At 44.4% G+C, this 23,987-nt stretch overlaps 1 protein-coding gene across 3 annotated transcripts in view; it reads right to left on the reverse strand.

Moving 5' to 3' along the window:
- Positions 1-8,357: 8,357 nt before the first annotated feature.
- The window catches only part of RNF41 (ring finger protein 41, E3 ubiquitin protein ligase), a 20,552-nt gene continuing 4,922 nt past the window's right edge, over positions 8,358-23,987 (reverse strand). For all 3 annotated transcript variants that reach the window (XM_014548120.1, XM_005876734.2, XM_005876735.2), the window contains 5 exons: positions 15,816-15,928; positions 11,928-12,199; positions 11,104-11,239; positions 10,591-10,694; positions 8,358-9,717 (listed from right to left, as the gene is read on the reverse strand). In XM_014548120.1, the coding sequence (XP_014403606.1) occupies positions 9,366-9,717; positions 10,591-10,694; positions 11,104-11,239; positions 11,928-12,199; positions 15,816-15,905 (954 nt within the window). In that variant the 5' untranslated portion in view covers positions 15,906-15,928 and the 3' untranslated portion in view covers positions 8,358-9,365. The remainder of the gene's footprint in view (positions 9,718-10,590; positions 10,695-11,103; positions 11,240-11,927; positions 12,200-15,815; positions 15,929-23,987) is intronic.

The following is a 23,987-nucleotide window of genomic DNA, read 5'->3' on the forward strand; positions in this document are numbered from 1 at the left end:
AATAATAATCTGCTTCATGTTGATATTTACTGCTGTATTGCTGACAATTAACTGAAAGAGAAGTTGGGGTGCTTCACTGGGCTGGAAAAAGTTTAGCTAAGTCAGAAAGCAAGTCTAATTAAGCAAGTTTATTCTCTATATCTATAAGGCTAAGTTGACTCGTGCATGCACCATACATATAAAGCTCTCGCTGGCACCAATCACATGCATGTGTTTTGATTTGTCATTGTAGATTGTGAAATTAGTTGACACTTCCATTATAGAGAAAGGGCAAATAGCGATATTAAAATATTTCTTCTAATTAATTTTATTTCAATGTGCACAAATCCGTGCATTGGGCCACTAGTGTGTGTATATAGTAGTTGTTGATTGAGAAAGGGAGAGGGATAGAGATAGAAACATCAATGACAAGAGAGAATCATTGATCAGCTGCCCCCTGCACATGCCCTATTGGGGATCGGCCCACAACCTTGGCATGTGCCCTTGACCAGAATTGAACCTGGGACCCTTCAGTCCCCAAGCAGACACTCTATCCACTGAGCCAAACCAGTTAGGGCTTTCCATTGATTTTTAGAGAGAGTGGAAGGAAGGTTGAGAGACAGAGAGAGAGAAACATTGATGTGAGACACATCAACTGGTTGCCTCCAGCACACACTCTAACTGGGCCAGTGATCAAGACTGCAACCAAGGTAAGTGCTCTTGACTGGAATCTAACCGGGACCCTTCAGTCCGAGAGCCTACACTCTATCCACTGAGCCAAACCAGCTATGACCTGTCTCTTCACTTTATAACCAATGACTGGCTAATGCCATCCTATACTGATTTTTTAAAAAAATTTTAATATATTTTTAGTGATTTCAGAGAGGGAGAGGGAGGGAGAGATAGAAACATCAATGATGAGAGAGAATCATTGATTAGCTGCCTCCTGCAGGCCCCCTACTGGGAATTGAGCCCATAGCCTGGGCACGTGCCCTTGACTGGAATTGAATCCGAGACCCTTCAGTTCGCAGACCGACGCTCTGTATCCACTGAGCCAAACCAGCTAGGGATTACAATGTTTTTTATTGATTTGAGAGAGAGAGGAAGGGAGAAATAGAAACATCATTAACATCATTGAGAGAAATATCAACATTGATTGGCATGCCGTCTGCTGGGGATCGAGCCTGCAACCCCAGCATATGCCTTGATCGGGAATTGAACCGTGACCTCCTGGTTCATGGGTCAACACTCAACCACTGAGCCACACTGGCTGGGTATACTGAATTTTTTCAGCTACAAATTCTTAGATTAATAAAAGTTCCTTTTTTTTTTTGGCCAGGGGAAGAATGTGAACGCAGTCCTCCACTACCACAAATTATGCAGCCGAGTTTCCCACATTTGGGGAAATCACAGGGTCAGCACGTCCACAGTACAATGGCTGAGACTCGCCCCGGGAAAACCATCTCCGTGATCACGAAGATGGTATCTCCCCTGCCAGGTAAGTATCAGTTGATTTTATGTGACTAGAAAGCTAATGTGTGGGGATCTGACACACAACAGTTTAATATTATACCCTTCCAAGTTGTGGACTTGTTCCAAATGTTAAGAGGCTTGGATCTCTGCAGTTTGTCCAGTCAAGCAAATCATCAGAGGACTTGAGCTGAAATTACCTCAACTGACACTTGTTTCAGGAATGCTGCCATCATACAAAATATTTCTGGAACTCCTTCACAGAAACATAGTGAGTTTATGAGCCACATTTAAATGATTCACTACTTCAAAATTACTTTTTTGTTGTTGTTAATCCTCACCCGAGGATATTTTTCCATTGATTTTTAGGGAGAGTTAGAAGAGAAAGACAAAGACAAAGAGAAACATCAATGTGAGAGAAATTCATCGATTGGTTACCTCCTGCACAAGCCGGGACCAGGGCCTGGCCCCAGGAGGAGCCTGCAATCCAACCTAGGTGCGTGCCTTGACCGGAATCAAACCCAGAACCCTTGATCTATCCACTGGGCAAACCAGCTAGAGCAGAATTACTTTTTTAAAAAAGCTGACCCATTAGCCAACTTTATCATTTATCTGTTTTCCAGATTTTGTTCTAGATTACTGCTGGAAATGCCCAGAGGCCCCATTCTTAGCCTTCTTGTTCTCTCCTTTAACGTTTGCATTAATTCTTAGAATTTCTTGATCGCCTCTGGGTAGATAACTCCCAACTCCACAACCTTAACCCTGACTTCTTACTCCTAAGCTCCAGACCCACACTTTCATTTCCACACCTCTACGTAGCAGCACTTCGAATTCCGTGTTCCCCAAATGCGCTGGTTACTTCAGCCCTGAAACCTGCTCATCCTTTCCTCCCTATTCAGGTTAATAGCACTGTCTTCTCATTTACACAGACTAGAAACCTGTCTTTATGACTCATCTTTGGTTAAGTGCCCCTGGTTAAGTGCAGTGATTAGGAGCACAGACTCTGAAATGACTTTTTGGGTTCAAACCCCGGTTCTAATTGCTGTGTGAAGTTTGTCCTTTGTTTCAGTTTCCCCACATAAAAAATGGAGATGATAATAGTGCCTTTTATAAAGTTCAGATGACTAGATGTTTAATATTTATTGCCTGACTCACAGTAAATGCCATTCCTCACAGCCAATGTGTGACCCTTTTCAGAACTCAGCTCCAATGATTCCTCTGAGAAGCCTTCCCTCCTGCATCCCATCAGGTGAGTAGTTGACCCCTTTCTTCCTCATTGTCCCATTGAGTCCTTATCTACTAGCAATATATTATCCTGTATTTCCCATTATTTGTTCCAGTGCATCTACCAAGCTGAAACTTCCTTTAAAGCAGGGGTGGGGAACGTCCGGCCTCAGGGCCATATAAAGCCCATGAAATCATTTGGTCTGGCTCTGCCAAAGCATTAGGGGTGAGTTAACTAAATGTTTTATCAAATATAGCAGGCTAATTTTTTAAAAAATATATTTTATTGATTTTTTACAGAGGAAGGGAGAGGGATAGAGGAGTTAGAAACATCTGAGAGAAACATCGATCAGCTGCCTCCTGTATACTCCCTACTGGGGATGTGCCCGCAACCAAGGTACATGCCCTTGACCGGAATAGAACCTGGGACCCTTGAGTCCGAAGGCCGATGCTCTATCCACTGAGCCAAACCAGTTAGGGCTAAATTGATAATTTGTTATGAATGATACTATAAATATCCAAATGCCCTTGGCAGAAAAAAGGTTCCCCACCCCTGCTTTAAAGACTTATTTCTCAATTATTTGTGTATCTCAAATGCCTAGCACCACGCCTGGCACATGAAAAGTATGCTATAAATGTTGGCTGAGTGAATCTAGTCAGTTACTAAGCACTGTCAATTTTTCTCCCTGGATGTCTCTTATCCTCTTTCCTGCTTTTTCAAGCTCTAAACCTCTCACATAAATTACTGCAAAGCTTATTAGTATCATCAAAAATTTTTGCTGTCTTCCCATTGCCACTAAAATCATGAGTTGGAAGTCACTCTTCTCAAAAACTTACTATAAGATTAAAGTCCAAATACCCTGCTGCCATGTATTCAAGGCCTTCCAAGGATTAGCCCTAAATTATTTCTAGCCTTATTTCCTTCAAAAAATTCTATGCTCCAGATTACGCTAGTCTTTTCTTTCTTCAACATATCCTTCATCTCCACTTGTGTTTTTTTGTTAAATATGTTTTTATTGATTTCAGAGAAGAGAGAGGAGAAACGTCGATGATGAGAACTATTGATCGGCTTCCTCCTGCACGCCCCACACTGGGGATCAAGACCGCAACCTAGGCATGTGCCCTGCCTGGGAATTGAACCATGACCTCCTGGTTCATAGGTGGACACTCAACCACTGGGCCATGTTGGCCGGGCTCCACTTGTTATTATCCATGCTGTGATTTCAGCCTAAAACAGAGTTTGCAAGCTGGTAGACCCTAAATTTTTTATTTTTTGGCCCACATGCATTTTTAAAAAGAAATTGAACCAATGTTTAAGTTGTGAGATTCAGCATAAACATTAGGAAGAGCAAAGTTCTTGAAATATAAGATTTGGCAATACTGGGCCCCTTTGCTTGTTAGCAGCAACCAACCAGAGCTGCACTGCCAGCTGCCCCATTCTCTCAGGGCACATATTCGTCACCAACCAGCTTTAAAAGATCTCCCTGCAAATGTACAAGATCAGGCTAGTGGCAGGACAACTGGGTCTGTCTCCTGATGTTACACAACATAAAGAACATCTTTCCTGTGATATCTTCTACCCCCAGACTGTTTAACTTGAATCTCTCAGACTCTAGATCTAATTCTGTTTAGCAAAAATATCAGCTAGAGACTCACAACGGTTCTCAATCTGTGGGTCGAGACCCCTTGGCAGTCGAACGACCCTTTCACAGGGGTCGCCTAAGACCATCCTGCATATCAGATATTTACATTACGATTCATAACAGTAGCAACATTACAGTTATGAAGTAGCAACGAAAATAATTTTATGGTTGGGTCACAACATGAGGAACTGTATTTAAAGGGCCAGAAGGTTGAGAACCACTGAGCTGGAGGAACAAGTTGAAGGACACTGTGAAAAAAGTCTGTCAAATACAAAAGAGCATTCTCGAGGACAACTGGCCCAACCTCTTCAATAAGTTCGTGTTACAAAAAAAAAAGTGTTGGCCCTGGCTGGTGGTTCAGTGGTTAGAGAGAGCATCAGCCTGCACACTGAAGGGTCTCAGTTCGATTCCCAGTCAAGTGCACGTACCTGGGCCTGGGTTGCAGGTTCACTCGCCACACCCGGTGGGTCGCAGTGTGTGTGTGTGAGGTGGGAGGCAACCAATCAATGTATCCCTCTAACATCCATGTTTTTCTCTCTCTTCCCCCTCATCCCTCCTTCCAACTCTCCCTGAAAAGCAATGGAAAAAATATCCTCAGGTGAGGATTAACAAACAACAAAAATGTTCCAAGAATCCAGATTAGGAGAGAAAAAGAGTCAAGACACATAACGTGGTGTAATGCATAGTTCTTGGCTAGGATTCCAGATTGGACAAAAATTAGCTCTAAAACTTCTTGGGATAGTTGGGAAAATGTGAATATAGATTTGTATTAGGTCAAGGACATATTAATTTTAAGAGGTTATTTTGGCAATGTATAAAATGTTGATTTTTAAAATCTATGTACTGAAGTAAAAAATTAAAACAACCAACTTGCTCTTCGACTCATACTTTTTACCTTACAAGTTTAGAATGGGCCCTGGCTGGTGAGGCTTGGTTGTCTGGGTGTTCTCCCGTGCACCAGGAGGTTGCTGGTTCTATTCCTGGTTAACAGCACACTCCGTAGGGGGTGTACAGGAGGCGGCTGATTGGTATTTCTCGCATGGATGTTCCTCTCCCTCTCCCTTCCTCTCTCAAAATCAAGAAACTACTCTTTAAAGAAAAGTTTAGAATGGGTTGGTAAATTCGTAAAAGACCAGAAAACAAATAGTTGAGGCTTTGTGGGCCATAGTTTTGTGCAACTCAACTCTACTGTTGTGATCTAAAACAGCCATAGACAACATGTAAACAAACAGGCATGGCTGTGTTCCAATTTTTTAAAAATATTTTTTTATTGATTTCAGAGAAGCAGCAAGGGGGAAGAGAGAGACACAGAAACATCAATGATGAGAGAGAATCATTGATCGGCTGACTTCTGCACGCTCCACACTGGGGATCGAGCCCACAACCTGCGGAAGTGCCCTGACCGCGAATCGAACCATGACCTCCTGGTTCATAGGTCAATGCTCAACCACTGAGCCACACTGGCCGGGACCAATACATTTTTTTTTTTTTTTTTTTTTACAAAAACAGCAGGATGTAAGTTTGCCAAACTCTGACCCAGGAACAAATACCACTTCTCCTGAAAAAGTCTTTCCTGGTGCCCATCACAGTCAGTGGCTTTATCTTCCTTCCCTCTGCTTACATATTGCTTGTGAAGCCACTTCTGGTATTTATTATGTCTTATTATATAATCATCTCCACTAGGGAGTAAGTCTAGAAGGTAGATGCCATTTTGCTACATGAACTCCCCCATACCTACCCCAGTGAGTTCTTTGCAGAATCGTCTGAATATTGTTTCCCAAAACCAAATCTACCCTAAAAGGAAGGTTTGGGACCATTCATGATACTGAAAAATGAGCAGTAGGTTCTGAAAGTAAATTTGAAGGAAACTCGGGGGGAAAAGCACTACTGGTATCACTAGAGTACATATATCGCCTCTTATGCTCTATATTGTAATGTGTTCACCACTAATTAATGATCAGACCTGTGCGTGTGAAAGTATAGAAGAGGATAAAAAAAAGTAGTAGAGATTCAGTTGGCACAGGAATGCCCTGATGCCCACCGCGCTTACTCCCACTAGAGTATCTAGAGTACTATTAGATTTACAGTTGGTACATGATAGTGCCAACAAATTTAAAATGTAACACTCAAGGAAAAGAACACTTCCTTTTTCTCATGAAGGGAGAAGGTGGCAGCAAACGCCTACAGAAGTGTCTAGAGGTCTGACAACCACAGCGGGCTGTTCCAGGTTCCCTTCCTCACATTGGCTTTCTCGGTTAGAAGGCATTGGGGGTAGAGGCTTCCCTGCCTACGATGGAATCCCAGATTCCAAAGCAAAGGTAGAACGACAGAGAAAGGTACATGAATAACTTCTGTGGGAAGTGTCCCAACCCCAGGAACAGAAGACATGGAATTAGGGGTGGAGGCAGACCCTGGAACAAAACAAAATTCAGATCACTGGAGAGAGTGTTGGCTGCTACAGAACAGGGGACAGGAGGGAAGGATGTAGGAGAGCGCTCAGGGAGAAGATGTGAGGTGCCCACTAATCCCAGACAGACAGCCTCTTAAAACAGAGGTTAGTTCTAAGAAAAGGATAGGTTACAAAGTAAGAAAGAAGGGGAATTAAGGTGAGAAAAAAGGCCAAAGCAGGGGAGAAGTTTTACAAGAATGGGGAGTAATATTGAATTAAGAATTTAGAGTTGAGTGAAAGGTTTATTACTAGTGCAGTCGACACGATGGAACAGCACATGTAACACAACCAGCAACCTGCAGAGACACTAGAGCAAAGGGTGGGGAGGCCTGAGCTGAGCTTCCTGGCTCCATCCGAGGGTGATGACAGGAGGGATGGGCCTTGGTAAGGCTGGCAGGGGCCGCGGGGAGTGGAAGAAATGTAGTAACCAGATTAAGTATAGCAGCGTTTTCAAATTCCTGAGCACAATGTCCTGGAGCTGGAACATATGACTGCTCCCTACTCCCTTCAAGCTGTAGCCCTCCAATCCAATCCCAGTGGAGCCATGACCAACTATAGGGGTCCTCAAACTACGGCCCGCGGGCCACATGCGGCCCTCCGAAAGCATTTATCCGGCCCGCCGGGTGTTTTTGCCACCGCTGTGTGCATAGGAATTTGTTCAGTTTTTTTTTAAACTATAGTCCGGCCCTCCAACGGTCTGAGGGACAGTGAACTGGCCCCGTTTAAAAAGTTTGAGGACCCCTGACCCAGACCTACAGCAAGCTGGCCTGGACTGAAACTCCAAAAAGAGAAGCTGTTAGAAGGCCTTCTCTCTTCAACCCCACTCCCACCTACATATTAAAATACTCACACCCTCTACCCTCCCCTTCTCTTACTCTGCAGTCACCCTAGGGCAGTGATGGCGAACCTTTTGAGCTCGGCGTGTCAGCATTTTGAAAAACCCTAACTTAACTCTGGTGCCGTGTCACATATAGAAATTTTTTGATATTTGCAACCATAGTAAAACAAAGACTTATATTTTTGATATTTATTTTATATATTTAAATGCCATTTAACAAAGAAAAATCAACCAAAAAAATGAGTTCGCGTGTCACCTCTGACACACGTGTCATAGGTTTGCCATCACTGCCCTAGTGGGTCAAGGAATGCCTGTGGAGTCTGAAATGGAGCTGCAGTCATTCAGGGGCGTGGGTGAGACAGAGTATTGTCTGTACTCAGGGACAAAGGCATAATTTCTGCCCCATCTTGCCTGGTGAAGCTTAGAACCCAGCAATATGTCTCCAAGGAAATGGGGTGGTTTCTTCAATTAATATTCTAAATCCAAAGTTTTATGATGAGACCCGGGAAGGGCCGGGAGCAGTTCCCCAGAGGCTCAGGCATCGGTGCTGCCTGTCACATCCATCCCTGGAAGAAAGGAAGCTCATCTCAGAGTGGGTTACGGAGTGTTGGAGCCGACATAAGTTCCGCCAAGGACTCCCTTGGCCCTTCCTACATTAAAGCCAAAGGTTGTGCTGAAAAGGAAAAATATAAAATAGACCCCACCCTGTCCCACCCTATTCAGAATCCCCACCATAGGAACAATAAAAGAAAAATTTTAAGTTTTGTTCATTTTTTTCTTTTTCCTTTCTTTAAAAAAAAAGAAGTAAATAAATTAAATTGCCAACAATGTGGCTGGGCTGGAAAAGTGGGGTAGCCTTAAGTAGGCCATTCTTAAAAAAAAAAATGTGGGAGGGAGTGAAATATAAACACACCACAATGGCCAAAGGGAATTATCAAAATGACTAGTTCAATCACAGGGCTGGAGGGGCAGGGAGCTACTATGGCCTGTGCCACAGAGGCAGGTGCCTACCTGACTTCAGCAAATGCCAGAGAGCTGCTTCTTGCTGAGCAGATTCACCCCAACAGACTAACCCCCTACGCCCACTCCTGTCATTCCTTAACTAAGAGAAAGTATAGGAAAGAAGAGCTCATCTGGAAATTTTCGGCATCCCAACCTGCACACCTGCAGACCAATGGGAGCCTGCACCTTTAAGATGGACTAAACAAGGTATTGCTTGGCACAGAGTTCCAGTCTTCCCCTAAGGGCCATCAATGATGGCCAGTTACTGGCTCATTACTTCTAGGGTTTTGGTTCCACCCTTACTATTTCTTCAGGATGTCTGCTCCCCAGAGCTGCCCGCTAAGTGTTTAGAGTCAACAGGCCTGCCTGCTCAGATTCCCTGGTTTGAAGAGGGGAATGATTCAAAATTTCTCACTCCACCCTGATCCTTCAAGAGAAAATGAGTATCTTTGTGCTTTCTGAAAATATCTGGAACCAGGGACCCTAGGCAGGAAAGTGGATATAGAATGGGGACTTTCCCAACCAGACTGAAAATTTACAGACATCTTAGGGGAAGGAATTAGGCAAAAGAAGGGAACCTGGGTTTCCCACCCGCAAGGCTGAGCAAAGTGTTCCAGGGCCCCTCAGTGCCCGAAGAGCAGGGAGATGTGTGGCTCAAGGATAAGCCACAAGATTAAGGACAGGGGGGAGGACTCAGGGCTCAGCTACTGGAGTGATGAGATTTTCTGATTTCCATCTCTTCCTGACAGCCCGCCGGGATCTATATCTCTTCAACACCATGGGCAAATATCATGACGAGCCCCGGCTCCTGCACCATGTCATCGCCCATATGCTGGTTCTCACAGGCCATCACGACAACAGCCTGCTTGCCAGGGATGCGTTTGGCCACATAGTTCTCATAGTACCGCCGGTTCATCTGTCTTGTCTCTAGTGTGGCCAGACCCTGGGGCCAGCTTCGCTCATGGGCATTTTCTATCAGCTCGTTGACAATAGAGGCAGGACAGCCACTCTCCACCAGGGAGCGCTTGATTACAGCCTGGAGGACAGCATCTGGGGTGGAGATCATCCCTCCCCAGCGGGTCACTCTTGCTGGCTGCAGGGAGTTCACCCACCTGTGTGGAGGGAGATGGAGGTGGTCATTCCAGCTCACTATCTATCTCTGCATTGCTTCTTTCCCTAATAGGAACCACCACCCTCTCTGCGCTTAGCTTAACCCTATTCTTCCTTCCTTCCTTCCTTCCTTCCTTCCTTCCTTCCTTCCTTCCGTCCATCCATCATTGGTTCACAAACTCCTAATCTGTCCCTAGTTGGTCCTATCTGAGTCACCATATGTTACTCACCAGATTAAACTCCACGAGTATAGGGTCCCTATTATTTTTCTTAAAAATCCCAATACTTAGAGCACACATAGTGCCTGGCATGTACTAGGTGCTCAACAAACGTTTACTGAAGGAAGCAATTATTCCTCTATACTATGTCCCCTGCAGCACTATTTGCACTAGATATATCGATTCAGCCTTAACAGTTTAGTCTATGAGATATACAGGACTCCAGAACTGAAAAGGATCTTACATTTTGCTTGTTTACTTCATTTCATTTATAGATCACTTTCCTGGATTTGCACTCTCTTTTCTTCTCTGGATTGTAAACTCTCTAAAGACAGACAGTATCTTCTATTTCTTTTTGGCCCTCCTAGCACTCTACAGCCTTTAATACAGGGTTTTCTACATGTGGGTATTCACCTAATTCTGGAGAAACTGCATCCTTGGGTAAGCTTTCCCTTCCATCCACCCCCAAAAAGAAGTCACAGACTGGCCTGAAGGTGACCCTCTTCTCCTCTACCCCTGTCCTTCATCCCAACATCTGAAAAGCGGTGGCCCCAGCCCAGCCCTCCTATCATCCTTCTCTGCCACCCCCCTGCTCTTCCTCCTTTCAGGGCTCAGTGCCAGGATGTGGAGGAACTCCACGTCCTGAATGACACTCACTCTAGGATCTCATTGTATTCAATTGTCTCCTCCAGGTTCTGAAGGTTGGGGTTGACACTGCGGATTGCACGCATGTATGCCTTCAGCAGCTGGATGTCTCGCTTCTGTTGGAGAGAAAGAGAACCAGCGATGATGGTTAAGGCAGAGAATAGATGACAGACAACAGTTTATCTGAGAATGGGGGCAATTGAGAGATCAGAGGAACTACCAGACTGTAAGCTTCATGAAGACAAGGATATGACTGTTTCATTCACAGGTGTATCCTGTGCTTAGCAAAGTGCCTTCACAGAGAAGGCATTGGATTAATGTTAGGTGAATGAATGACAGTGAGGGGATGACGGGAAGGGAGAAGAGCTCCAATCTGACTCCCTACTAGGCCGCAGGTAGAGTATCTACTCAGCCAGGTGCACAAGCACAGGCACAGATCTGCAGCTCACATGGTGCTTATCATTCACAAGCATGTGGTTCTTTGCATACTAGGGACATGCTTTCCCCATGTTCCTCGGGCCCTACCTGCTCCGACAGCTGGTGTTTGTGTTCAGCCGAGGACTTCTCCAGCTCTGCGATGCGTGTCTGCTGCTGCTGTACCACTGAGCGCAGGTGTTTAACGCAGTTGTGGTTTGGCAGCTCATCTTTGGGCATCTCCAGGCTGCCACCCCGGGTGGGAAAAGAGAACAGGAGCACTCAATGGGACATGTGGGCAAAGGCAGAAGCTTGCTGAGAGGGCTTTCTCTTACCCCAAATTTCCAACATTCATTCATTTCTAACTTCAGTCTGCCCTCTTATTTCTCTTCACACACTTCTCCCCAGTCCCCCCCTCACCCCTTCACTGTCTACTTTCTCTGGGCTTCTTTCCCTCTCTAAGACAGTATTTTACCTACCACATGGCTCTCTTTTCCTTCTTCAGATTCTGCCTGTGCATTCATTCATGAGAAGCCCTAGATTCACAGTCCTGGCTATTGGCATTTAATCAAATATTTCACACCCCCAAAAAGGGAGAAAATAGGGTAAGAGGAAATATGAGAAGGCTGGAAATTAGAGCAGTCAAATGAACAAAGAGAAAGTAATAATGGACTGAAACGTAAGAATAAAGTAAATCAAGTCTTAGTGTTATCACACAGATGGCTGAATTGCTGTCTCCCTTATATTAAAGCAAGAGCAAAAAGATCGTCGTTGGAAAAGCAGCATGAAAGTGAGATCTTGGGGCAGGAAGCCAGGGAGGCCAAGAACACTCCTTGCAGTGCCTATATGCACCTTAACAGTGAGCAGGGGACCCAGAGACTGGGGGATAAATGGGAATGCCCTGATCCATGTGGGCAGAAGGGAAAGAATCTCACCCGCAGCCCTGTTCACAGGTCACAGGCCGTTTTGGGTTGTGCTCACAGTCACTGAGGTGAGACATGAGGTTATCAAGCCGAACAACAGCACTACAGCCAAATACAGCGTTGTCGCAGGCAATCTGCAGCTTTGACAACATGTTCCGCATGATCCGAGGTACTGGGCGCAGGTGGGCAACCGTCACTACGCTGCGGTCCACCGGACACGTCTGCTGCTGAGAGAACCACTGGGTGATGCAGGCATTGCAGAAAGCATGCTCGCAATGAGGTGCCTAGAGAGAGAGTAGGGCAAAAGGACACGAGAGAATTAGCAGGAGCTAAGAGCCTATGTATGGTAACTGGAAAAGCCAATCAAGCCTCTGAGCAGCTCCCAGGCCCAGCGGTTGCTGGGGTCAGAGCAGAATATAGCTGCACTACGGGCAAGCAAGGTATTATGGGGACAAGCTACAGATATGTGTCCTGTGCTCACGATTCCAATTGGATTGTGACAAAAGACAAACAAGTAACAATAAGTTATGTAACAATATAAATATCCCAGGACAATAGGAGAGGTGACGTGAGGCAGTCAATTAGTAATTGCCAACTGGATTGCACATACAATAATTACCAAAGAAATTCAGAGGAGGGTGATCCAAGCTAGGCCAATCAGGGCAGGTGTTTGTGGAGAGGACAGAGTTCAATATGGGCCCTGAAGGATAAGGAGGGTGAGGGCCAGCAAGAGATTTACTGGCAAAAATTCAATGTAAGAAAGCAAAACAAAACAAAAGCCTGGACTCCTGGTGAGAGGTTGAGAGTCCTCTGTGTGGGCCCAAGTTCATATTTTGGAGGGCTGCTTTGTCCTGAGTCCCAATGGCTATGCCTACCTTCCAAAACAGGGCTGGTTTTTCATAGAATCACATTCTCCTCAGTTTCATTAAGATCATACTTCAGCCTACTTCCTGGATAACTCAGGTAACCTCTAAAGTTAATCCCTCAAAGCGAGAGGATTCTCTGGCCTCTACGGAGACACTATCTAGCTTCTAGCATGGGACAAACATAGTAGCGTTTAGCAAATGTCAGTAGATGCTGATGGATTGATGGATGGATGGATGGATGAAGTGCCTTCTACGTCCCAAACACTTTGCAAGGTGCGTACAATAAAAAAAGACAGTTTCTGCCTTCAAGATATTCACAGACACCAAAGACTGAAACACAGAGGCTTTGTAAGGAAAGAAGTCATTGTCAGTATCACTAATCCAATTGTCAGATTTTTTTTCCACTCAGATATTTCTTTCCAAAATCTTAGAAAACCGTATCTCCAAAAAAACTTAAATCTGTCAACTTTCCCCCCATCTCTACAGCAACTAACCCAGTTCAAGTGATCATTTCTCACCAGTATTACTAAATATGTCTTTAACTTCTATCTTGCCCCTTTATATTCCACTAGAGGCCCAGTGCACAAATTTGTGCACGGGTGGGGGCCGGCCAGCCCGCTGATTGGGGTGGGCTTGTCGAGGGGAGGAGGAGATGGCGGGAGGTTGGCCCACCAGCCCGCCCCAAATGGGGGGGGGGGGCGATTGGGGGCCAGCAGCCTGGAGGAGGGGCCATGGGTGGTTGGCTGGCTGGCCCTGCCCCTGATCAGTGTGGGGGGGCCCACTGGGGACAGGGGCCGCAGGAGGTTGGCCAGCCTGCAGCACTCCCCTCCCACCCTGATAGGGCCAGTTTGCTGGCCTTAGTGGGCGTCATGGCGACCAGTTGTTCTGGTCGTCACAGCATTCTGTTCACTGGCCTTTTATATATAAAGATTCTATCTTCAGAGCCAGAGTGATCATTTAAAAATACAGACTGGATCATATCACTGCCCTGCTTAAAACTTTACAATGGCTTCCCATTGTACTTAAAATAAATCCAAACACCTACTTAACTCAGGACCTGTAACATTCTGCTTGATCCGACCCTGTGCCCTCTGCCTACCTCACACCACACTTCCAACACTGTGTTCAGGCCATTTTGGCTTTCTTTCTGTTCCTGTCCACACCCACACATTCCTGCCTCAGGACCTTTGCTTTTGCTGCTCTTTGACTGAAATGCTCTTCCTCTAAATCTTAGCATGAATAGTCCCTTATCCAGATCTCAGCTCAACTGTCATCTCCTTTGTGACCATCTTAACTAAACCTGCCACCCTTGCAGAAATATACAGAATGTACTACCTTTCATGTAAGAAAGGTGGGCAAATATATATCTGCCCTCATACATACTGGAAGGATATCAAATAAACTAATATCGATGGGGAGATTAGGTAGATAGGACAGGGATGCAAGTGTTTGCACTGTACACCATTTTAAAAATAATTTTAAAAAATTGATTTGAGAGAGAGGAGGGGGGAGAGAGAGGAGGGAAGGAGAAAAACATCAATTTGTTGTTCCACTTATTTATGCATTCATTGGTTGATTCTTGTATGCAACCCGCAACCTTGGCTTATTGGACAATGCTTTAACAAACTGAGCTACCCAGCCAGGGCCCTGTATACCTTTTGTTACTGTTTTGATTTCTGAACCATGTGAATGTTACCTATTCGAAAAGTAAAGAAACATGATGTAGGGAAATCAGCATCCCTAAGCAGGGGCCTCCTACCCTTGGAAATGTGGCTGGTCACTGGGCATCACGAGGTCTGCCTCGCCAGAAGGTAAACCCTGAAGGTTGGGGAGTGGCTTCTGATAGACTCACCACTGCCAGCGACCTCTCCACGTGTGTCTCAACTCAGATGATAGAGCCAGAACACAGACAAGGCCCTGCCTCGCGGGGAGGGAACTGACACACCCATGACCTCTCGACACCATCAGGATAGCTTGCTCCACAGCAGTCGACCTGCTTCCAATAGCAGTGGGCTGCCAAGGCCTGGCAGCCAGGGAGAGGTGCAGGGCGAGCTGCCACCGGAGTAGAGGCTGACTCATGCAGCTCCGGCTCTGCGCTCCGCTGGTGGTTGGAAACTGGAGAGGAGGAATAAGCTCCGAGGATGAAGATGAGTGGGGTTTGGTGAGCTGTATAAGCAGTGAGGGGGAAGGGCCAGGAGACTTCACTGACAAGTGTCCTGGTTTGGACAATGGGATTATCCCAGCTAGCCAGGGGTGGCGGAGGGTTAATTGGTATTTACAGAGCTCAGGCAGTAAGGACCATGCAGGAGGATGTCCCAGGAATACAACTGTTAAGAACTCATCTCACTCATTATACTCGCCTGTTCATCATGAACTTCTCCTCATTACTTGCCCCAGGAAGATACAACTGACTCTGGTCTGGCAAGGCTGGTAGAGAAATGACCTACTGCAGATGGCAGCTTTCATATCAAATGCAGAGGACATGGCTGCATCAAAAATTGGTTTTTCCAATAAATCCCAGGAAGAAAAGAGGTCAGTACACACAGTTCCCCACTTCCCATTTGTTCAACAGTAGGCGGGGCCTGCAGGGACCCTGGCTGATTACCCAAAACACTACGCCATCAAAATGCAGAGAGAACTTATCAGGAGAGTCCAGAGGTTTAATCACGGGTTGGAAGACAGAACCTTGTCAGAGCCCCTGCAGAGGAAAGGAAGTTCTCAAGCCACTGTCAAAAGACAAAAACAAAAAACTGACCATTTTATAGCAGAAAAATCTGAGTGACCTTGGGAGAAAATCGGAAGCACTGGACTTCTGGGCATCCACCTCCAGACAGACTCTGGAGCCCTGTTCCTCTTGTAGTGGCCACTGCTCTTCTGCCCCAAACCTCTGTTCTGTGTATGTGTGAAGGGGAAGTGGGGTACTGGGGAGACACAACACAGTGCCTCCCTCCCTTGGTCCCATTACCTATGAATACTTTCTACAAGCTCCACTGCCATCTCTTACCTCACTACACCTGCCAGCAGACCGACTCACCTGGACTGGCTCCTCCAAGACTCCACTGCAAATAGGACAGATAAGATCTTCGTCAACATCCCCCTGGAAGCGGGTTACATCATACCCCATGTCTCATCACTGAAACCCAGGCCCTGGAAGGAACCACAGAGGAAAAAGAGGCCAGTTCAGAAGAAGCCTACAAACAAGTGCCAACTTGAACTCATTGCTAAGATCCATTCATTTGTCCAACAATTATTATTTTAAAAAAATATATTTTTATTTATTTCAGAAAGGGAGAGGGAGAGAGAATAGAAACATCAGTGATGAGAGAGAATCATTGATCGGCTGTCTCCTGCACGACCCCTGGGTTTCAAGCCCGCAACCCAGGCACGTGCCCTTGACTGGAATTGAACCTGGGACCCTTCAGTCTGCAGGCCAATGCTTTGTCCACTGAACCAAACAAGCTAGGGCCCAACAATTACTTATTGAGGGCCTACTATGTGCCAGTGATTTGGGGTGAGTGGGGAGCAGACTCAAGAAATTTAACTCTAATGGGATGTTACACAGCATACATTTAAAATATGAAGTGAGGCTGGCCGGTGTGCTCTGTGGTTGAGCGTAGACCTATGAACCAGGAGGTCACGGTTTGATTACTGGTCAGGGTACATGACCAGGTTGCGGGCTCAATTTTCAGTGGGGGGCATGCAGGAGACAGCTGATTGGTGATTCTCTCTCATCATTGATGTTTTTTTATCTCTTTCTTTCCCTCTCCCTTTCTCTCTGAAATCAATAAAAAAAATTTAAGTGATAAATGCTTTGACAGAGTAAGGCATTGTAAGATTATAAGGGCAAGAGATTTAGATACCTAACCCAGGCTTAAGAGAGAGGGTGATTTTGAGAAGTTTTCTAGGACTAGGTGTCACCACCAGGACAAACAAGAGGTAGGTAGGTGAGGGGATGGGGGCAGGACGGGCATTAGCGTTTTAGCCACTTTCAAAGGCCCAGAAGTAAGAGGGCATATGATGGGTTCAGGGAACTCTAGCGGTTTGGAGAAAGGCTGACCTGCAGGGTGCCAGAGAAGTAGTGTCTAGATACAAGGCTGGAGGTGAGCAAAGGTCAGGCCCTTATATAAAGCGTTGGGACTTCATCCTGGAGCTATGGGAAGCCACTGAAAGACTGAAAAGGAATGACTGGATAAAAGTTCCCTTTTAGAATCACTCTGTCGACACAGGTGGGATTGGAGACAGGAAGGCCATGTAGGCAGGAGAGAGATGATGAGAGTCTGAACTTAGGTGGTGGCAGTGGGAGTAAAGAAGGATGGAGGTTCAAGAGAGCAAGGGCTCAAAGAGCAGTGCGGCTGCCATGCCTCCTCTTAGGGCTCCTAGGGGTCACACCCAAAGAAGAGGTCATGAACAGTGACTGGTTCTCCAGTGTAGACAGCCAACTGGATACAAGACAGCCAATCCACAGACCCACCATCAACTGTGATGTCTTGGAAAAGATAAGCTGAGAGATCAGATTGTTCTCAGAAATTCAGAATCAAGCTGTCCAATTTTTTAAAATATATTTTTATTGAGAGAGAGAAAGGGAGAGGGATAGAGAGATAGAAACATTGATGAGAGAGGAACATCATCGATTGAAGCAGCAACCTGGGCTTGTGTCCTGACCAGGAATTGAACCGGCAATCTCTTTGTTCTGGGTCGATGCTCAACTGCTGAGCCACACCGGCCGGGCATGCTGTTCAATTTTTAAAAGGGAAGGGGAGGGATGAATCCAAAGAGGCCTTGCTAGGTCAAGTACAAGCTAGAATATAGCACTGGATTGAGTCAGAACTGAGATGTGCCAGTTCTACTACTCTTTCATTAGCTGTGTGACCTTGGACAGACCACATAAACTTCTGAAGCCTAAGTAGTTTTTTATAAATAAATAAAATGGATATAAGTAATAATAGAAGTGACTCTCACAGAGTTGCCCTTAAAGAGATAATGCATATTAAACATTTAGCAAAGTGCCTGCTGGCACACAGTAGGTACTCAACACATGATAACAACCATTATTTATGTATGCATCTAATTTCTACTACGTGAAAAAATTCCTTAAGAGCAGAAACTCATATTCTGCATTCAATGTAGCACCAAGCACAGTTCCTCACAAATCAATAAAATGTTTGGTATATTTCAATGTTACCTTTAACTGGGAAGTTCCCAGCAACCAGGGTAAGTGGACTTCTATTTTACCTACAGAACATCTTATTTTCCAGTTTTCCTTTGGGAATCATACCCTAGTTCCCAGTGGACATGTGAACCATCCCAGGACAGCAAATTGGGGGCGCCTGGGACTGCTCCCGAAGCTCTGCAGGGCAGCTCCTTCCCCTGGGATTGCACAGCTGGTGGGATGTACAACTCAGAGTGGTTGGCAACCCTCTCTGCCATGAATGACAGCCTGCTTATAGAGTAAAGCCAGTAAGAAAGTAAAGCTGAGATCGAATTCGGAGATTATTTAGGTGCTGGATTCAGCCATGTGTAAAGCCACAATCAGCTTTTCAACATCAGTTACATAAACCAAAAAATTCTCTATTATGCTCAGGCTGTTTGTGCTGGGTTTTGTCTCTTTCAACTGATAAAAATCCTGATTAATACACAAGCATATGGATACAATAAATCACAAGGTTCTCTTTGGAACCACTTATTTTTCTTGATCCATTTTAGATAGGAACAATGATACCCCCAGACACTACCAGTACAGACCTCCATGACTACCATTTCTCTCTATACTCATTCCTCCGTCTCTAATCCTTAAAGTTCAGGGCCTTGGGCTTCTAATAATCCGTCTGAAATTGTCACTGTCAACCACGTAGGCCTGGCTATTTGAAGTGGAAGCCAGACTGCAGCGGTTCAAAGTGAACAAGAGGTGAGGCAGAGACAGGAACGGAAGATAACGCATCAAAAAGCTTGATTTCAAAGGAAGGGAAAGAGAGAACTCGCTAGAGCAGTGGTTCTCAACCTGTGGGTCGCGACCCCTTTGGGGGTCGAACGACCCTTTCACAGGGGTCGCCTAAGACCATCAGAAAACACATATATAATTACATATTGTTTTTGTGATTAATCACTCTGCTTTAATTATGTTCAATTTGTAACAATGAAAATACATCCTGCATATCAGATATTTACATTACGATTCATAACAGTAGCAAAATTAGTTATGAAGTAGCAACGAAAATAATTTTATGGTTGGGGGTCACCACAACATGAGGAACTGTATTAAAGGGTCACGGCATCAGGAAGGTTGAGAACCACTGCGCTAGAGGAAGACAGGTTGAGGAAGTGGGTTGTGTTGAGGTGTTTTTCTATTTTTTTTTTTCATCTTCAACTGAGGACATGTTTTTATTGATTTTAGAGAGAGAGGAAGGGGGGGAGGGAGGGAGAGAGAGAGACTAATGTGAAGAGAGAAACACTGGTTGGAACCTACACCCTAGGTCTGTGCCCTGATTGGAATCAAACCTGCAACATTTTGGTATATGGGATGCCGCTCCAACCAACCGAGCCACCTAGCCAGGCCAGGGGATGTTTTCCTTGCGATAAGAGGCTTGAGCATGTTTATATATTGAGAGGAAGATAATACAAGAGAGAATCTGGTCACTGAGGTAGTGGTAAGTGGGGAGGTGATCTGGATTATGTTAAATAAAAAGAGGGACACCTTTAAAGCAGGAAGGAAGGAAGATGGTACAAAAAGAGACCCAGATAGGTTTTATTTTTATTTATTTATTTTAAAAATATTTTTATTGATTTCAAAAAGGAAGGGAGAGGGAGAGATAGAAACATCAATGATGAGAGAGAATCATTAATCGGCTGCCTCTTGCATGCCCCCTACTAGGAATCAAGCCCAAAGCCCCGGCATGTGCCCTTGACCAGAATCAAACCTGGAACCCTTAAGTCTGCAGGCCAGAACCAGCTAGGGCAAGACATGTTTAAAAATATCATACCAGGCCCGGCCAGTGTGGCTCAGTTGGTTGAGCATCGTCCCATGCACCAAGAAATCCTCAGTTCGATTCCTCGATTCCTGGTCAGGGCACATGCCCAGGTTAGAGATTCAATCCCCAGAAGGGGGTGTGCAGGAGGCAGCTGATCAATGTTTCTCTCTCATTGATATTTCTATCTCCCTCCTTGTTCTCTAAAATCAATATAAAAAAACATATTTAAAAAAATCATACCACCCTAGCCGGTTTGGCTCAGTGGATAGATTGTCGGCATGCAGACTGAAGGGTCCCAGGTTCGATTCCGGTCAAGGGCACATGCCTGGGTTGTAGGCTCAATCCCCAGTGGGGGGCCTGCAGGAGGCAGGCAATCAATGATTCTCTCTCATCATTGATGTTTCTATCTCTCTCTCTCCCTCTCCTTTCCTCTCTGAAATCAATAAAAAATATATTTTAAAAAATCATACCAATAAACTTTTAAAAATCAAATAATTACTTATTCATTTTAATGAACAATAAAGGTATAGCTAAGTGATTATGGTAATATGAGTCCATTTGATGGAATAATGTATCTATTTTAAATGATATTTCTGGGGAATATGCTATAACATGATATAATAATAGATGAAAAAAGTAGGACACAAAATTGAACACCTATCTGTTTAAAAACATATCATGCCCTAGACAGGTTGATCAGTGGTTAGAACATCGGCCCTCAAACTAAACAGTCTCAGGTTCGATTATGATCAAGCGCACATACCTCGGTTGCAGGTTCCATCCCTGGCCCTGGTGGGGGAGTATGTGGGAGGCAACCAACCGATGCCTCTCTCTCACATTGATGTTTCTCTCTGTGTGTCTCTCCCCCTCCTTTCCACTCTCTCTAAAAATCAATGGAAAAAATATCCTCCAAAAAAACCCAATAAAACTCTCCTGCCCTAACCGGTTTGGCTCAGTAGATAGAGCGTCGGCCTGCGGACTGAAAGGTCCCAGGTTCGATTCCGGTCAAGGGCATGTACCTTGGTTGCGGGCACATCCCCAGTAGGAGGTGTGCAGGAGGCAGCTGATAGATGTTTCTCTCTCATCGATGTTTCTAACTCTCTATCCCTCTCCCTTCCTCTCTGTTAAAAATCAATAAAATATATATATATTTTTAAATCTTAAAAAAAAAACTCCCCCCAAAACATGTCATATATTTATAAATAATCCACACATAAAAAGAGACCAGAAGGAAATATCAAAATGTTAACAGTGGTTTATTTGGATATAGAACTATAAGGACAATGTTTTTCTTCTATTTTTTTTAAAATTTATCGATTTTTTTAGAAAGAGAGAAACACTCATTTGTTGTTCCACTTATTTATAGATTCATTGGTTGTTTCTTGTATGTGCCCTGACCAGAAATCTTAGCGTATGGGGATGTTGCTCTAACCAACTGACCTACCCAGTCAGGGCCTCTTCTATTTTCTTTTAAAATTGATTTTAGAGAGAGAGGTCCCCCCAAAAGCATATACCTTTTCCCTCTTCCAGGAACTTGGCCTAAGGAAATAATTACACAAGGGTATAAAAACAATACACCAGGTTGTTTATCTCTAAGCACTGCTTATAATGGCAAAAAAAAACCCAACCCACAACAAAACAAAAAACCAACACAAATATCCAGAATGAGATACCATGTAGCATTAATGGCTTAGCTATATTTGCTTCTTATTCCTAATTTACTTGCTATATTTATGATTTATATACTAAATAAATTAACATTTATGCATGTCATATATGCTATAGTGCCATTTTTGTTAAAGCCCGGCTGGTGCTGCTCAGTGGTTAAGCATTGATATATGAACCAGGAGGTTACGGTTCAATTCCTAGTCAGGGCACATGCCCGGGTTGTGGGCTCCATCCCCAGTGGGGAGCGTGTAGGAGGCAGTCGATCAATGATTCTCTCTCATCATTGATGTTTCTGTCTCTCCCTTCCTTCTCTGAAATCAATTTCAAACACACACACACACACACACACACACACACACGTTGTTAATCCTTGCCGAGGATATTTTTCCATTGATTTTTAGGAAGAATGGAAGAGAGGGAAAGACAAAGAGAAACATCAATGTGAGAAAAATACATTGATTGGTTGCCTCCTGCACAAGCCCTGACCAGGGTCCGGGCCGGGGAGGAGCCTGCAACCAAGGTAAGTGCCCTTGACTGAAATCAAACCCAGGACCCTTCAGTCCACAGGCTAACGCTCTATCTACTGAGCCAAACTGGCTAGGGCAATATATATATTTTTATAAGTATGTTTGTAGGAGGACTGGAAGAAATTAATTAAAGAACATATATGCATAGCCCATGGACACAGAATAATAATGTGGTGAAGGCCTAGGGGTGGGGCTGGATGGAGGGGGGGCAAAATGGGAGAAAATGGGGGACATCTGTAATAGTGTCAACAATAAAAAGAGTATGTTTATATTTATGTGTATACACATTTAGCATACTTATATTGGAGAACATCTAGGACATATATTAGAGAAACTGTCTCTAAATGTAGACTTTTAATACTTTGAAGTTCAGAGTTTTGCTTTGTTTCCCCTTTTCCAACAATGATCATGTTTTGCTTATATAATTAAATAATAAAGTCAACATTTATTGAGCAATATTACATGCTAAGCACTATTCTAAGCATTTTTTAAAAAATATGGACCGCTGCACGAATTTTCCTGTTATCCTTATGCAGGGGACATGCTAATCTTCTCTGTATCGTTCCAATTTTAGTATATGTGCTTAAGAAGCGAGCACTAAGCATTTCTTATATATTAATTCATCTAATTCGTACAATTATATGAGTTACTCTATGAGGTAAAGACTGCCATTACCCATATTTTACACATGAATAACAGATGCACAACACAAAGGTTAAAAGACTTGTTTAGTCCCGGCCAGTGTGGCTTAGTTGCTGGGCGCTGTCCCATGCCGAGAGGTCGTGATTCCCAGAGGGCACAGGCACGTGCCCAAGTTGCCAGCTTGGTACCTGGTGGGGGGCATGTAGGAGGTATCCAATGGAGGTTTTGCTTTCTTTTTTGTTTTTTAAATATGTTTTTATTGTTTTTTTATAGAGAGAGGAAGGGAGAGAGAGAGATAGAAACATCCACCAGCTGCCTCCTACGTGCCCCACCCTGGGGATCAAGCCTGCAACCCCAGCCCGTGCCCTGACCGGGAAATGAACCAGTGACCTCTTGGTGCATGGGACAGTGCTCAACCACTGAGCCACGCCAGCCTGGCCGGTTTCGCTTTCACATCAATGTTTCTTTCTCCCTCTCCTTCCTCTCTTTCTGGAAATCAATGGAAAATCTTAAACAAAAAAACACACAAAAAAACTTGCCCTAACCGGTTTGGCTCAGTGGATAAAGCGCCGGCCCGAGGACTGAAGGGTCCTGAGTTCAATTCTGGTCAAGGGCACATACCTTGGTTGCGGGCTCGATCCCCAGTAGGAGGTGTGCAGGAGGCAGCTGATGGATGTTTCTCTCTCATCGATGTTTCTAACTCTCTATCTCTCTCCCTTCCTCTCTGTAAAAAATCAATAAAATATATTTAAAAAAACAAAAACAACTTGTCCAAAATCATACAGCTAGCAAGTGGTTCAGCCAGATTCAAACCTAGGCAGACTGGCTCTAGAGCCCAAGCTTTTAACCACTTTGCTGATCTGCCTCTCAAACTGAAAAATGCAAGTTGCAAAAACAGTATGTATACTATGACCCCATTTTCACAAAAACAATTTTAAAAAGAAAAATAAATATATGTAGTGTACGTATTACACATGCTGAGATTATACTTTCAATCTAGGTTATATATTTCTGCAAGGTTTAATTTTTTAAAAAAATCTGTTATCCTTAGAGCAAGGGGTAAAAATTAAAATGACATTACCTTTGCTATGTAGAAAATTGGCCTAGAGATTGTACTGTGCTTCACTGAACTTTTCATTTTAAATCAAAACTGATAATATTGTCTTAAGGAGGAATATAAATTCTAAAAACCTATCTTAATGGGGCCTCAGGAGATCCCATATCCCCAAAATAAACAGCGGAGAACTTGCCTCAGTTGGTGCAGAGATGGCCAGAGGGTGTGGGAAGCCACCGGCCAGGGTGAGGGGCTGCAAGGTTCTCACCATAAAGTCAGGGTTTACAGAACTACAGAGATGCTGGGCACTGTTCTTTCTAAATCAAACACACTCCTCTTCCCCCTCCCTG

This window comes from Myotis brandtii, unplaced genomic scaffold, assembly GCF_000412655.1.
Source record: "Myotis brandtii unplaced genomic scaffold, ASM41265v1 scaffold496, whole genome shotgun sequence".
NCBI lineage: Eukaryota > Metazoa > Chordata > Mammalia > Chiroptera > Vespertilionidae > Myotis > Myotis brandtii.